Source organism: Loxodonta africana, chromosome 5 (genome assembly GCF_030014295.1).
Source record: "Loxodonta africana isolate mLoxAfr1 chromosome 5, mLoxAfr1.hap2, whole genome shotgun sequence".
Taxonomy (NCBI): domain Eukaryota; kingdom Metazoa; phylum Chordata; class Mammalia; order Proboscidea; family Elephantidae; genus Loxodonta; species Loxodonta africana.
Window position 1 is genome coordinate 133,036,273 of NC_087346.1, and position 18,064 is coordinate 133,054,336.

At 37.5% G+C, this 18,064-nt stretch overlaps 1 protein-coding gene across 3 annotated transcripts in view; it reads right to left on the minus strand.

Moving 5' to 3' along the window:
- STIM2 (stromal interaction molecule 2) overlaps window positions 1-18,064 on the minus strand; it is a 202,144-nt gene that overhangs the window by 110,383 nt on the left and 73,697 nt on the right. For all 3 annotated transcript variants that reach the window (XM_064285979.1, XM_064285980.1, XM_064285981.1), the window contains exon 2: window positions 8,074-8,204. In XM_064285979.1, coding sequence (XP_064142049.1) covers window positions 8,074-8,204 — 131 coding nt within the window. The remainder of the gene's footprint in view (window positions 1-8,073; window positions 8,205-18,064) is intronic.

Sequence of the window (18,064 nt, forward strand, 5' to 3'; positions counted from 1 at the left end):
AGCCCTCTTTACAACAAAGACCCAAAAAAACAAGTGAAACAAGTATATTTATGACAAGCTAGGAGCCCTGAACATCAAAGGCAAGCTTAGCAATCGAGCTTGGGGCAGTGGGAGGAAGAGACCATTCAGAAGCAGAGAGGAGTTACCAGACCTGAATCGTGCAGGACCCTCAGGCACCATTCCCGGAGCAGCGGCAGCGGCGGCAGGCTGGTACTAGCGTTGGGCCACAGTTTCCTCAGGAAGAAGCAGTCAGCCACACAGCCTACGCACACCTCCGGAACCAGAGAAGAACGGCACTCTCGGCAAAAGCCAAGCACTTGCGTATATTTTACCAAATTTTTCTCCCCTGCAAGCCAGCTTCAGTGGCTGACTTCCCTGAGCCTGAGATAGGCCCTGTTGAGTGCCTAGAGCCATCCTCCCGGCCTTGGAGAAGGAATAAAATTGCAATTGGGGAAAAAAGGTAAGTTGCCAGCTCCAATAACCAGTGGAACTCAGGACAGAAGCGGCTCCTGTCCAGGCATAAACGATCCGTGGACTTTGAGTACCTTTCCCCTCTGCATGGACCTGTGTGGGCCTATTTCAGGAGAATAGGCCCTTGTTGGCAGACTCCAACCACTTCAGCTATGTGGCAGAGAGATGGGTGTTTAATGTTTGACACTGCTTTGCCTATTAAACAGGATCCTCACCTACCCACATCAGGGGCCTAAGGACTGGTAGCTCCACTCAGGTCACCCAGCCACAGGGGTCCAAGGATAACTGGTACCTCCCAGTCCTTACAACCAAAAACATTAGGTGCCCATGGTCCATCTGCAAAACCCACCCACCTGTCCACTCTAGGGAACAGGGACATGCTTTCCTCAGAGACACGTGGGGGATGATTCTCAGCCCCCTGCCTTGTTCAGAGTGTGACCCACTGCTGCAACCAGATACAGGCACCTACACCAATCACCCCGCCCCTCTAAGACTGTAGGACAGAGCCTGTACCACACACTTGATGATCAGCTACCTGTACATCTGAGATGAATTCATATAAGTGAATGGACTCCTGGTAACAGCTCTAGCCATCTGGAGACAGGACGTCAGAGCTCCAAAGGCGAAAATAATCAAGCTAGGCTCACTCAAGCAACCCATTTGGGCATATCAAAACAAAACAAAGCAAGAAGCTATGACACAGTAAGCAAACATAAAATAAACTAATACAGTAACTTATAGATGGCTCAGAGACAACCGTCAATATCAAGTCACGTAAAGAAACAGACCATGATCACGTAAACAAGCTCTCAAAACAAAGAATCCAGGGATCTTCTAGATGAAAGCGCCTTCCTGGAATTACCAGAGACAGAATACAAAAGATTAATATACAGAACCCTTCAAGACATCAGGAAGGAAATGAGGCAATACACAGAACGAGCCAAGGAACACACAGATAAAGTAACTGCAGAAATTAAAAAGATTATTCAGGAACACAATGAAAAGTTTAATAAGTTGGAAAAATCCATAGACAGACAGCAATCAGAAATTCAGAAGATTAACAATAAAATTACAGAAGTAGACAACTCAATAGAAAGTCAGAGAAGCAGATTTGAGCAAGTGGAAGGTAGAATTTCTGAACTTGAAGATAAAGCACTGACAATAATATATTTGAAGAAAAATCAGATAAAGGAATTTAAAAAAACGAAGAAACCTTAAGAATCATGTGGGACTCTATCAAGAGAAATACCCTACAAGTGACTGGAGTACCAGAACAGGGAGGGACAACAGAAAATACAGAGAGAATTGTTGAAGATTTGCTGGCAGAAAACTTCCCTGATATCATGAAAGATGAGAAGATATCTATCCAAGATGCTCATCGAACTCCACATAAGGTAGATCTGAAAAGAAAGTCACCAAGACATAATCAAACTTGCCAAAACCGAAGATAAAGAGAATTTTAAGACCAGCTAGGGATAAACGAAAAGTCACCTACAAAGGACAGCCAGTAAGAATAAGCTTGGACTACTTGGCAGAAACCACGCAGGCAAGAAGGCAATGAGATGACTTATATAAAAAATTGATGGAAAAAAAACTGCCAGCCAAGAATCATATATCCAGCAAAACTGTCTCTCAAATATGAACGTGAAATTAAGACATTTCCAGATAAACAGAAGTTTAGGGAATTCGTAAAAACCAAACCAAAAGTACAAGAAATACTAAATGGAGTCCTTTGGTTAGAAAATCAATAATATCAGGTATCAACCCAAGACCAGAACAGTGGGCAGAGCAATCAGAAGTCAACCTAGACAGGGAAATCAAAAAAATAAATCAAGATTTAAAAAACGCTCAAAATGGGATAACAGGGATGTTATTATGTAAAAGAAAACAACATTAAAACAATAAAGAAAAAAAAAATTTTTTTTTAATAAAATAAACAATAAAGAGGGACTAAGAAATGTAGTCATAGATCTTCCATGTGGTAAGGAAGACAAGGCGATACAAAGCAATAAAATTAGGTTTAAATTTAGAAAAATAGGGGTAAATAGTAAGGTAACCACAAAGGAGACAAACTATCCTACACATCAATGATGGCTGGTTGTTGTTAGTGCCGCCAAGTTATTCTTGACCCATAGTCACCCGAGGTTAAAGAGTACAACTCCCCCATAGGTAGAGGCCCATAAAAATACTGTTTACTTCTTTAAAAAAGGAATGCTTTAAGAAAAAACATGAGTCAAGATGTACCTATTACTGAAAAAGCCCACTACCGTTGAGTCGATTCTGCTGAAAGCACCAAACGAGTCCAAGAACACAGGGTTAAAAATCATATCATACAGTTCTAGACTGGTGATGTCCAATTGAAGTAAATGTAATCTACATACGCAATTTTTACTTCTCTATTAGGGGCATTTAATTTGAATATTATTTCATGTAACCAATTTTTATGTCCAAAACACTACAATTTCCAACATGCAATCAATATTTTAAAATTTAGCTATTTTACATTATTTTCCATGCAAAACTTTAAAATCCAAAGTGTATTTTATACCACACTTCAATTACAAGGGCTCAAGAGTCAAATGTGTCTAGTCTCTACTGCGCTACTGTACTAGACAGCACATTTCTAGATTCTCTTAAGTACTGACAAAGCATAACGGCATAGAATTGTTGAATGGGTACCTATTTTGCTATACAATAACATATCTTGTAAAAAAAATGGCATGCTGTATTTGCTTTTAAATATTAATATTAGAATACAGAGTGAACGATATTCTTTTCAGCTTTTAAATGTCGAAGTTCAGTTATCACTGATATCTTTCTAACCTCTACCTCTTAAACATAAGTTTTTAGTTCTAGCTTATTACCAAAGGCTTAGAATTCCACTGAAATTTAAAGTTTCAACAAGCCTTCTACTGAAATATAAATTACACAGCCATGCATGCCTAATGTGTTTGGCACACTGATAATGATAGCACGTGTGATCATTCACACATGTGATCATTTACTATCTGATGATGAAGGAAAAAAATTGTAATTCTAAGACCTATTATGCAATCAAATAGGTTCAGACAGGCTGCCAAATATCTGCATAAGCTCACTTAATACCCTTTCTGTCCATATTTTACAAAAACAATTTTAACAGATCTTTCCTTTGCAGGCATTTTTAATTGTTAAGTAAAATGCAAATTTCTGGGTTTTTTTTTTTTTCAGATTTAAATATCTTTGCGATATTTATAATTTGACAGAAATTTATAATAGCACCTATTCAAGCACCTACTGGCAATTAATAATATAATTTTTATTATGTAAATTATAAAATAAAGAATCTAGCCCTTATTCTAGGCCCAATATTAACCAACCTCAATAAGTTAATTTGTAACTTCTGAAACACAGCTATCTAAAACTATGCCAGCTTTAAAAAGTAAAACCGTACTCTAATTTTTCCAAACATTTCAGAATACTAAATCTCTTAAAGTCAACTATGTATGTTCCCTCAATCCCACCTCTCTCCCCCTGCCAAAAGGTTATGAACGTCTAACTTACATACAGCCCACAGTTACAAACCAACTCTCCATAAAGTCTATTTCATTAAAATTTTGAGGTAGGTACAATGGCTCGTAATAACACATGGGCACTACTTTGAGATATGTACGAAAACATTATTATTATTACTACTGTATTATGTTAAAGATGTTTTAGTTTATCTGGAACTGTTTCTTTACATGTTTTTTAATGCATAGAAAGGTACACTACACACTATACACTAAGACAAATATTTGACTAAGTGACGTTAGATATAAACCATAAGTAACTGTTCTGACTTAGAATTTTGACTTAAAGACATACTTAGGAACAGAACTCATTCGTAATTCAGGGACTACCTGTATTATGTTTCCTAATCTAAAACAATGCGAGGCAATGATTAGGTCCTAGTGACTAATATCAAAATCAAAGGAAAACAGCACCATCACTGTAATTAGTTAAAAATGAGCTTTACTGTTACTCCTTTCTATACTGTACTTGAAGCACCTACTGATGAAGGCCAAAGACCACAGCCTTCAGTGTGGACTACACCTCAACATAAAGAAAACAAAAATCCTAACAACCAGACCAGTAAGCAACATCATGATAAATGGAGAAGAGATTAAAGTTGTCAAGGATTTCATTTTACTTGGATCCACAATCAATGCCCATAGAAAGCAGTAGTTAAGAAATCAAATGACCTGTTGCATTGGGCAAATGTGCTGCAAAAGACCTCTTTAAAGTGTTAAAAAGCAAAGATTTCACTTTGAGGACTAAGGTGTGCCTGACCCAAGTCATGGTATTTTCAATCGCCTCATAGGCATGTGAAAAAGCTGGACGAGGAATAAGGAAGATCAAAGAAGAATTGATGCATCTGAATTACGGTGTTGGCAAAGAATACTGAATATACCATGGACTGTCAGAAGAACAAACAAATGTGTGTTGGAAGAAGTACAGCCAGAATGCTCCTTAGAAGCAAGGATGGTGAGATTTGTCTCACATACTTTGGACATGTTATCAGGAGGGACCAGTCCCTGAAGAAGGACATCATGGTTCATAAAGATGAGGGTCAGGGAAAAAGAGGAAGATCCTCACTGAGATGGATTGACACAGTCGGTGCAACAATGGGCTCAAACACAGCAACAATTGTGAGGATGGCACAAGACCAGGCAGTGTTTCATTCTGTTGGACAAAGGGTCACTATGAGTTGAAACCAACTCGACGGCACCTAGCAACAATCACAACTACAAGGTCTAATGTTAAAAGCTGTCTCCAACTTAATTGCGAGAAACAAATTATCAAACCGCACAGGGCATTCATACTAAATACTATACATGCTCAGAGTTGACATGGAAATTTCTTAAAAAGAACTAATACTGTCATACCGTAAATAACAAAGAAAAGGCACAACAATAATTTTAGAAAATCTACTCATGCTAGAGAAAAATTTACCTCTACAAAGGGTATCAAATGTGCTAACAAAGTCTGTTTACACCATAATTTATTTAATATTCAAATTCTTAAATATCTATACTGACAACCTAAATAAACCACTTAAAAACAAAATATTTTATTGTACTTTAGATGAAGGTTTACAGAGTAAATTAGTTTCTCATTAAATAATTAACACACATATTTTTTTTTGTTTTGTGACATTCGTTGCCAACCCCTTCACATGTCAACCTTCTCTCCTTCTCAGCCTTGGGTTCCACATTACCAGCATTCCTATCCCCTTCTGCCTTTTCATCCTTGTCCCTGGGCTGGTACGCCCCTTTAGTTTCATTTTGTTTTACAGGCCTGTCTAGTCTTCGGTGGAAGGGTAAACCAGTACTGAGTTAGAAGGGTGTCTGGGGGCCATGCTCTCAGGGTTTCTTTAGTCTCTGCCAGACCAGTAAGTCTGGTCTTTTTTTGTGAGACAGAATTTTGTTCTACATTTTTCTCCAGCTGTGTCTGGGACCCTCTATTGCGATTCCTCCCTATCAGAACAACTAGTGGTCGTAGCCATGCACCACCTACTTGTGCTGGACTCAGTCTGGTGGAGGCTGTGGCAGTTGTGGTCCATTAGTCCTTTGGACTAATCTTTCCCTTGTGTCTTTGGTTTTCCTCATTCTCCCTTAATCCAGATGATGTGGGACCAGTGAAGTATCTTAGATGGCCATGCATAACCACTTAAAACCTTTGTGGAGGATTAGAAAGAATAATTCATCTCTAATAATCCAGATTATTTTCACTAAAAAGTAACCTTATAGCTTGATCTTGTATGTGTGCGTGCATGTGTGTATCGATAGAGAATGATGGCAATGATGTTTACAGAAGGAATTATCTACTCAATATAATAAAGCGGCCCACAACAAATAACAACTAGTTTACACTGGTTTACACTGACAGTAAAACTCTTGATAACTAATTTATTTCACTTCACCCATTCTTCCTTAAGACCAAAAAAATATATCTAAATACTTCAAATATTTTTTTAATTGCAAGATAAGATTATCGCATAGTCTGTGGTTCTAAAATGAATGAAATAAACTAGACTATTTAGAACTAAAAGCCATGATGCTGGTATCACTGTCACTGAACTCTAACCAAAATGATTTTAACCACAAGGAGAAGAGATTGTCTCAGTAAGAAGAAATCAATGCAGAGACGTTAAATATAAGACTGAAGACTTAATATGTGATCTAACAAGCAATTAGAAATCACTGTTAAGTTTCTTAGCTAGAGAAAAACTTTCAAAGTGATATGCGTGTGTGATGGATTAGAGGGAAAACTTAAGAGGCAGTAATCTAAAGTAATAAATATCTAAATCAAAATAGAGTAAGCAAATAACTAAAGCAAAGAAGAGATAGTGAGAAGTAAAGAAAAAGGGATAAATTTTAAGAACCCAGATTTACAGGGGTCAGCAAACTACAGCCTGCAGGCCAAATCCGGCCAACTCTATTTCTGTAAGCAGTTTTATTAGAACACAGTCAAGCCCATAGACACATACTGTCTATGGATGCTTTGCACTACAACGGCAGAGCTGAGTAGTTAAAAGAAAGACCATAAGGCCTGCAAAACCTAAAATATTTACTATATGGCCCTTTTCAGAAAATCTGCCAAGTCTGATTTAGAAGAATAAAAAATAATGAGAAGTGCCTTCAGAAATGCCATCGAAAAGCAAGGGATGTAAAAGAGGAGAGCTGGAATTTGGTTTCTGATATATGAAGAGATTTGAAGAGGCCTGAAAAAATGACTAGAGGATTTGGTGAAAGCGGGACCACTGCCAAATAAAGAAAACAACTTCCACGGAGAAAATCAGGGGGAAACCAGACCAGAAGAAAGATGGGAATGTTTAAGAAATAAAGACAGTGAGTACAGTGGATTATTACACTAGCAGCCTCCCATGAACCACATCTCCTGGTATCTTGCCCTTGTATAATTCTCTCCCACATAGGCTTTGCGCTTGGCCAAGCAGTTTGCTTTGGCAAATCTGATACTAGCAACCATTGGCAAGCAGGGGCATGATAAGCACTTGCACACTGGAACTAGTCTTCTTGGAACACTACCACTTGGAAGCTAGTCACCACTCTGTAACGAAGCTTGAGCTAGACTCCTGAAATATGAGATGATGTGTGGAGAAAGACCCTGATAGATAAGAGACCATCTTAAATATTCTAGCCCCATCAGAGCTCCCAAACGAATGTAGTCCATGCCAAATAGAACAGAAAAACATCCCAGCTTAATTCAGTCAAGTCACAGAACAGGAGCTATATTAAACTGTTGCTGTTTTAAGCCACTAAATTTTGGGATGGTTTGTAAAGCAGCAACAGACAACTGATACAGTCAGAATAGGGTATGTGTTTGAAGAACAAGAGAATCTTCAGGGATTCTTATAAAGCTAGAAAGAGACTTGTATGCATATGAAAAAAAAAAACATGCAAATAGAGGGGATAAAATTAAAACATAATGAGAAAAACTAAAGATGTTAAAGATGAGGGCGTTGAGTCATATGAGAAATAATAGAAAATTTTAAGACTAAAAACTGAGTCATTCTGAGCATCTTAAAGAAAATTATAGGGGAAAAGTTCTTGCACCTACTTCATCACTTTCATCAACTTCAATCCCGCCATCTTTGTCATCATCCATTTGTTTATGTATTGTTTGAAGAGCTTCCAGACTAAATCTATCTTCTTCTGTAAAGCACGGTGGACTCAGTGACATGCAGGGATCTGAAATAGAACAAAGGGCAGTTACTAACTTGCCACACCAAAACACAGGCTTTAATTAAAGAATATAATTTAAAGGAAAACCAACAAATTTAAACTTCAGACTAAATCAAGCTAAGAAGCTTTAAAATGTCTAGCAGGATATTCTTCACATCAAGAGCATAATATAGACACAATTGAAGAAAATAATTCAATAAAATTAAGGCGTTACACAAGTACTAACTCAAGTTGTCCATATTCTTCCACATCTTTAACTATTTTCTTCTTACTTAACCCATTATATTTACTAAATATTCCCCCTTAAAAAACAAATGACCCCGCCCCCAGGGAGGGCACAAGAATTACAGAATACAAGGTCCTACTTTTGTATAATTCAATTAAAATGTAGGTCATAGAAAAATACCACAAAGAATATAAGAAAAGAAAATGGAGACTATTCACATGACCCTTAAAAACATTTCATTTTTCTACTGAAAAGAATCTAAAAGTACACTTACATGACCTTTTTTTAATACGAAACTTCTTAGGTTCAACAAGGAAAAAAAAGAAAACAACTGTTTTTTTTTTTTTTTTTGTAATCTTGTTCCTCAGGTTTTCCTTGACATACATATATTGGTTAAATCTTTTCTTATGGAAAATGTTCTAAAAGGAAGCGTGAATCCTCACATTCAGTTTGTAAAACCTAACAATTTAGAAAGAATGTGAGTCTTCCGTGGCTTAAAATCAGATTGATAAAAATTACCTCTTGTTGACCCAACTAGTAAACAGCCTATACACCAAAAGGGAAAAATATTGCCAAAGCTTTACAAACACCCATAATCTGGCTGACTCGCAGACTAACAAGTTCCAAGAACTTACTTTTACTAGGTGACTAACACAATATCCTTGTAAAATGCCATCAGAATACATGTGTTTCTACATTCTCTAGAATAGACCACATATTAGGTCATAAAACAAACCTTTGCAGAATCCAAAACATCGAAATATTACAAAGCATCTTCTCAGACCACAAGGCCACAAAACTGGAACTCAATAACAGAAAAATTAGGGAAAAGAAATCAAATACTTGGAAACTGAACAATACCCTGCTGAAAAAAGACTGGGTTAGAGAAGACATTAAGGATGGAATAAATAAATTCATAGAATGCAACGAGAATGAAAACGCTTCCTATCAAAACCTCTGGGACACAGCAAAAGCAGTGCTCAGAGGTCAATTTATACTGATAAATGCACCCATACAAAAAGAAGAGTGAGCCAAAATCAGAGAACTGTCTCTACAACCTGAACAAATAGAAAGTGAGCAACAAAAGAATCCATTAGGCACCAGAAGAAAACAAATAATAAAAATTAGAGCTGAACTAAATGAATTAGAGAACAGAAAAACAATTGAAAGAATTAACAAAGCCAAAAAAAAATTAACAGAATTGATAACCCATTGGCCAGACTGACTAAAGAAATACAGGAAATGAAACAAATAACCCAAGTAAGAAACGAGATGGGCCACATCACAACAGACGCAACTGAAATTAAAAGAATCATATCAGATTATTACGAAAAATTATACTCTTAACAAATTTGAAAACCTAGAAGAAATGAATTCGGAGAAAAACACTACCTACCTAAACTAACACAATCAGAAGTAGAACTACTAAATAGACCCATAACAAAAAAAGAGATTGAAAAGGTAATCAAAAAACTCCCAACAAAAAAAAGCCCTGGCCCGGACGGCTTCACTGCAGAGTTCTACCAAACTTTCAGAGAAGAGTTAACACCACTACTACTAAAGGTGTTTCAAAGCATAGAAAATGATGGAATACTACCTAACTCATTCTATGAAGCCACCATATCCCTGATACCAAAACCAGGTAAAGCCACCACAAAAAAAGAAAATTACAGACCTATATCCCTCATGAACATACATGTAAAAATCCTCAACAAAATTCTAGCCAGTAGAATTCAACAACATATCAAAAAAATAATCCACCACGACCAAGTGGGATTTATTTTTTTATGCAAGGTTGGTTTAATATTAGAAAAACCATTAATGTAATCCACCACATAAATAAAACAAAAGACAAAAACCACATGATCTTATCAATTGATGCAGAAAAGGCATTTGACAAAGGCCAACACCCATTTATGACAAAAACTCTCAGCAAAATAGGAATAGAAGGAAAATTCCTCAACATAATACAGTGCACCTATACAAAGGCAACAGCCAACATCACCCTAAATGGAGAGAGCCTGAAAGCATTTCCCCTGAGAACGGGAACCAGACAAGGATGCCCTTTATCACCGCTCTTATTCAACATTGTGCTAGAGGTCGTAGCCAGAGCAATTACGCTAGACAAAGAAATAAAGGGCATCCAGACTGGCAAGGAGGAAGTAAAATTATCTCTATTTGCAGATGACATGATCTTATACACAGAAAACCCTAAGGAATCCTCCAGAAAACTACTGAAACTAACACAAGAGTTTGGCAGAGTCTCAGGTTATAAGATAAACATACAAAAATCACTTGGATTCCTCTACATCAACAAAAAGAACATCGAGGAGGAAATCACCAAATCAGTACCATTCACAGTAGCCCCCAAGAAGATAAAATACTTAGGAATAAATCTTACCAAAGATGTAAAAGACCTATACAAGGAAAACTACAAAGTACTACTGCGAGAAACTAAAAAGGACCTACGTAAGTGGAAAAACATACCCTGCTCATGGATAGGAAGACTTAACATAGTAAAAATGTCTATTCTACCAAAAGCCATCTATACATACAATGCACTTCCGATCCAAATTCCAATGATATTTTTTAATATGATGGAGAAACAAATCACCAACTTCATACGGAAGGGAAAGAAGCCCCAGATAAGCAAAGCATTACTGAAACAGAAGAACAAAGTGGGAGGCCTCACTCTACCTGATTTCAGAACATATTATACAGCCACATTAGTCAAAACAGCCTGGTACTGGTACAACAACAGGCACATAGACCAATGGAACAGAATTGAGAACCCAGATATAAATCCATCCACATATGAGCAGCTGATATTTGACAAAGGTCCAGTGTCAGTTAATTGGGGAAAAGATAGTCTTTTTAACAAATGGTGCTGGCATAACTGGATATCCATTTGCAAAAAAATGAAACAGGACCCATACCTCACACCATGCACAAAAACTAACTCCAAGTGGATCAAAGACCTAAACATAAAGACTAAAACGATAAAGATCGTGGAAGAAAAAATAGAGACAACGTTAGGAGCCCTAACACAAGGCATAAACAGAATACAAAACATTGCCCAAAATGACAAAGAGAAACCAGATAGCTGGGAGCTCCTAAAAATCAAACACCTATGCTCATCTAAAGACTTCACCAAAAGAGTAAAAAGACCACCTACAGATTGGGAAAGAATTTTCAGCTATGACATCTCCAACCAGCGCCTGATCTCTAAAATCTATATGATTCTGTTAAAACTCAACCATAAAAAGACAAACAACCCACTCAAACAGTGGGCAAAGGATATGAACACACACTTCACTAAAGAAGATATTCAGGCAGCTAACAGATACATGAGAAAATGCTCTCGATCATTGCCCATCAGAGAAATGCAAATTAAAACTACGATGAGATTCCATCTCACTCCAACAAGGCTGGCATTAATCCAAAAAACACAAAATAATAAATGTTGGAGAGGCTGCGGAGAGATTGGAACTCTTATACACTGCTGGTGGGAATGTAAAATGGTACATTCACTTTGGAAATCTATCTGGCGTTTTCTTAAAAAGTTAGAAATAGAACTACCATACAACCCAGAAATCCCACTCCTCAGAATATACCCTAGAGAAATAAGAGCCTTTACATGAACAGATATATGCACACCCATGTTTATTGCAGCTCTGTTTACAAATAGCAAAAAGCTGGAAGCAACTTAGGTGTCCATCAACGGATGAATGGTTAAATAAATTACGGTATATTCACATAATGGAATACTACGCATCGATAAAGAACAGTGACGAATCTGTGGAACACTTCATAACATGGAGGAACCTGGAAGGCATTACGCTCAGCGAAATTAGTCAGAAGCAAAAGGACAAATATTGTATAAGACCACTATTACAAGATCTTGAGAAATATTATTTACTGATTAGTTAGTAGATAAGAACTACTTTAGGTGAAGGGAAGGATAATACTCAAAACACGGAAGGTTAGCTCAACTGGACTGGACCAAAAGCAAAGAAGTTTCCGGGATAAACTGAATGCTTCGAAGGTCAGTGGAGCAAGGGCGGGGGTTTGGGGACTATGGCTTAAGGGGACTTCTAAGTCAATTGGCAAAATAATTCTATTATAAAAACATTCTGCATCCCACTTTGAAATGTGGCGTCTGGGGTCTTAAATGCTAACAAGTGGCCATCTAAGATGCATCAGTTGGTCTCAACCCACCTGGAGCAAAGGAGAAGGAAGAACACCAAGGTCACACGGTAACTATGAGCCCAAGAGACAGAAAGGGCCACATGAACTAGAGACTTACATCATCCTGAGACCAGAAGAATTAGATGGTGCCCAGCCACAACCGATGACTGCCCTGAGAGGGAACACAACAGAGAACCCCTGAGGGAGTAGGAGAACAGTGGGATGCAGACTACAAATTCTCATAAAAAGACCAGACTTAATGGTCTGACTGAGACTAGAGGAATCCCGGCGGTCATGGTCCCCAAACCTTCTGTTGGCCCAGGACAGGAACCATTCCCGAAGACAACTCATCAGACATGGAAGGGACTGGACAATGGGTTGGAGAGAGATGCTAACGAAGAGTGAGCTACTTGTATCAGGTGGACACTTGAGGCTGTGTTGGCACCTCCTGTCTGGAGGGGAGATAGGAGGGTAGAGAGGGTTAGAAACTGGCAAAATCATCACAAAACGAGAGACGGGAAGGAGGGAGCGGGCTGACTCATTAGGGGGAGAGTAAGTGGGAGTATGGAGTAAGGTGTATATAAGCTTATATGTGACAGACTGACTTGATTTGTAAACTTTCATTTAAAGCACAATAAAAATTGTTAAAAAAAAAAAAATACATGTGTTTCTAGAAAAGTTTACTGTGGTTAGTAAAATAGAGGAGTTAACCAGTTTGGTTGTCTCTTCAACAATAGTTAAAAGTCTATTATATAGCTCTAGTCCTGTTAAGAATTAACTGTCTGACAGTGGACAAATCACTTGTCCTGTGTCTTGGTTACCTCATCTCTAAAATAAAGTGAGTAAACTAGATGCTCACTAAGGTCTATTGCAGCTTTAAGAGCCTAAAGCAAAAAAAAAAGAAAATACCAAACCGATTGTTATTGAGTCAATTCCAATTCATAGCGGCCCTATAAGACAGAGTAGAGCTTGTTCCATAGGGTTTCCACGGAGCAGCTGGTGGATTTGAACTGCCGACCCTTCGGTTAGCAGCCATACCTCTTAACCACTGTGCCACCAGGGCTCCTATAAGAGCCTAAGAATATCTAATTCTACACTTAAGGAAAAGAAAAAAAAACTTGCAAGAAAAGAAGCCAGTGATTCAGACCCATTAACAATTTTATTTTCTAAAAACCATTGCAAATCTTTATTATTTCACATGTTCCATTTATAGTCCAAAATGTATTTTGGCAATTTAACATTTTTAATAGTTTTAGTTCAAAGAATAATTTAAATTTCTTTAGTACTGCAAAGAAAGAAAACAGAAGAGAAAAATAAACTCTATAAAAGTAGAAAATACAATTATAAGTTATATATACGTATATACACGAGTTTTTAGAATGCTGATTAAGATCTGCTAAAATCTAAGAACTTATATGCATAATGGTCAATTATGATCCCTAATCCACAAAACAACCAGAACGCCTATATGTTTCCAAGTTCAAATTTATTGGTAGTTATTTTGAATGGATGCAGAGCGAAAGATAAGCTCTCAGGTACCACAACAACACACACTGTAAGGAAGATCTATATACAACCTGTAACTGCCTCTAGCAGATGTATGCTTTTGAACATATTTTATCTTACTAATAAACATATACTGATGAAGATCAAAGACTTCAGTATGGATTACACCTCAACATAAAGAAAACAAAAAACCTCACAACTGGACCAATAAGCAACATCATGATAAATGGAGAAAGACTGAAGTTGCCAAGGATTTCATTTTACTTGGATCCATAATCAACACCCATGGAAGCAGCAGTCAAGAAATCAAAAGACGCACTGCATTGGGCAAATCTGCTACAAAAGGCCTCTTTAAAGCGTCGAAAAGCAAAGACGTCACGTTGAAGACTAAGGTGCATCTGACTCAAGCCATGGTGTTTGAATTCAATCGTCTCATATGCATTGGAAAGCTGGACGATGAATAAGGAAGACCAACGAATTGATGCATTTGAATTATGGTGTTGGCAAAGAATACTGAATATACCACAAACTGCCAAAAGAACAAACAAATTTTGTCTCGGAAAAAGTACAACCAGAATGCTTCTTACAAGCAAGGATGGCGAGATTAAGTCTCACATACTTTGGACATGTTATCAGGATGGAGCAGTCCCTGGAGGACACTATGCTTGGTAAAGTAGAGGGACATTGAAAAAGAGGAATAGCCTCAACGAGATAGACTGACACAGTGGCTGCAATAATGGGCTCAAGTATAACAACGATTGTAAAGATGGCACAGGACCGGGCAGTGTTTCGTTCTGTTGCACACAGGGTCACTATGAGTTGAAACCAAGTCAACAGCACCTAACAACAACATCAATAAACATGTAAAATGAAAGGGTTTAATGCAACTGGCATACAAATGGGCCAGTGTCACTCATTCTGATTAAATGGGCTTTGTTGTTAAACTCTCTAAGACAGTCAACAATGAGGGCTGTGCAAACCTTATAAGGTAGGAGAAAACTAGGAGCAACGTAAGATCTGAAAATTTTTCATATAAAATAAAATTGGTAATTTCTTACTTAAATTATTTAATAAAAACTTATTAACAAAACACTACCTTTTAAGAACCATTTCAGGATGTAACTTCTCCATGAAGTCTTTAATAAATACCATCTCCCAATGATCACTTCCTTCTCTAAACCCTGTTCCATCCATTCAACAAATATCTACTGGAGCCCTGGTGGCTCAGCGCTTAAGAGCTACGGCTGCTAACCATAAGGCTGGCAGTTCAAATTTACCAGACACTCCTTGGAAACCCTATAGGGCAGTTCTACGCTATCCTACAGAATTGCTATTAGTCAGAAGCATCTTGCCGGCACTGGGGTTTTGTTTTGTTTTTTTTTTTTGATCATCTACATGTGTCAGGCACTGGAAATACCTTAACAAAAGAGACAAAAAAAACCTTATAAAACTTACCTTCTACTGTAGAAGAGAGCCATAACAAGATAAATATATATATAAAAAAAAAAAAATCAATAGCATGTTAAATGTGGTATAAAGGGGAAAAACAAAGAGAAAAGGACAGATATAAAATGTCAAAGGTTTTGAAATTTTTGATTACATCTTTATTCTCAAATCATTCTAACTAGGTCCTCGCTTTCTGCTATATTAATCTAATTGCTTTATATGTTACTCTGTCCATACAACTGAACTTAAGAGCAGATAGGGCCATGTTCTTACATTTCTCACATGTTTGTAATACCCAGGACTTAGCTAGGCATATTTGGGGCTGCTGATAAATTCTATTATTTCATACATTAATTAAATCACAAATTTCTAGGCATTAGGTATTAAAGAGATAAAAAAGGAAGAAGGCATGTAGATCCCTGTAATATATTTTGTTAGTATCACTGAGAACATTAGTTGCAGGGCATTATGGGAGCATGAAGGAAGGCTACATAACCCAGACTGGGAAAAAGAAGTCAGTTTTCTGGAGGTAACTCTGGGAAGTTTTAAATGATCTGTAGTTGATGACCTTTGGAAGGAGAGAAAAGTGTGCCTGAAAGAAGAAACATATGTTCAGTGGCATGAAAAGAACCTGGAGCAGAGAAATACAAGTATTTTAACAGGTCTAGAGTACAGAGAACATACGGAAAAGAGATAAGAGATCAGGCAGGAAGACTGGTAACAAGGGGCCATATCTCTACAAGCTCTGTTTTCCATACGAAGGAATTTGTATTTTCGTCCTGAAAACTACCAGAAGCTATTAAGAGATTTCAAGGAGGGAACTAACACAATCAGATTCACTACAGAAAGATGGTTCTGGTGACAGCGGAAGATAAATGGGACAGAGGCAGGCAATACTGAGAGAGGCACAGGTGTCAGGAAGTGCTACTGCAATCAAGGCAGCACTCAGCAGTCCCTGCCTCCAGTAATGGAGAAGGTAGATGATAAAGACTGCTCTAGGGTATGGTGTTTTTGCCAAGTTGAAGCAGCAAAAGAAAACAAAACACAGGAGTTGAAGATATGGCAAGAGTAGTCTATCCCTACACATGAAATTTTCTTTCTTTTGGTAAAATGACTTAAGGAAGGCCTAGAAATCTTTGAATAGCTGTGAATTCTTAACTCTATTACTTGCCTTAATCTCTTTTCATTTCTTTCTCAGTTGTTTCCCTTCTAGGTTAACTAGAGCACAAGTGATCATTTCAACTCAAATTAGCTGGTCTACATTTCTCTTAAAATATACTAGTTACAAAAGACCTATGCCTATAACCAATCAAGTTTAACAGTTTCAAGACAACTGCTAAAATACCAAAATCATTTTCCTTTGCCAACACTGCACAGGCAACTACCTTAGCTACCCAAAATGTACGAACCAGTGCAATCATGCATTCCACAACCACAGCATGGTTCTCATCTAAACAGAATTCACTCATTCATTGAAACATGACATGGAGAGTCTATAACATGCCAGGCCCTGTGCTTGGTGCTGGGCACACAATGACAACAAAAACATATTCCTTCCCCTTGGTGCCCTCACCCTGTGTTACACTAAACATGGTGTGATGTATCTTTTTAGCATTTAGCATTCCTTTCTTTTCTCTGGAGCAAGAGCAGCACTTTCCACTGAGGATAAAGGAAATCTACTGAAACAGAATGTGGCTTAGCCAAACGCAGCAACTGCCACCATTGTTAAGGTCCACCTTGCTTTTCCCTACTCAAAGCTAGACAAATGCTCAGTCTGATCCTGAAGAAATAAAGTTAAATGAATTTAAAAAATGATCTCACCTAATAGCAAATATTCACTATATTCGAGGAACTAATTTTATTTTATGTACATAATTTAATCCCTACAGCCCTGTGTGGGGCAGGTATTATCTCCATTTTTCAGATTAGGAAATGAGGCTCATGGGTAACTTGCTTAAGGTCACATCCCCCAGAAAATGACAGAGCTGGGATTCAAAGCAAGTCTTCCAGTCCCCAAATCCATGTTCAAGTGTCAGTATGATGAACATAAATGGATCACCATCACCAGTGTCAGAGACAAGTATTGCTATCTTTGATATTGCCAGGACCTGGCTGAGAAGACTTCCCTAGCCCTATACATGGGTGAAAACATCCCCTAGTGAACTGAGAGCACCAAGAAGCATTAATGTGTCCCATGGAAAGGGATCACTGGACACTTTGGGAATGGCATCCACAATCTAGCATGCATACCTGTACTTCCTACATTACTTTTCTTTGATAATGATATATCTCAAAATAATAAAGTTACTAAAATGTAGACTATTTGGTAAACAAAGCGACAGAGTATATTACTTTTGTGAACACCCTCTGGAAATCAAAATTCATTTTGTTACTTATACATGTAAGAATGTTTTATAACTTGATTGGGCTATAGAATTATTTTTAGTATATTTTAAAAGGTGGAGCTGTCTGGTGAGAGGGAGAGAACTTTGTTTTCTTG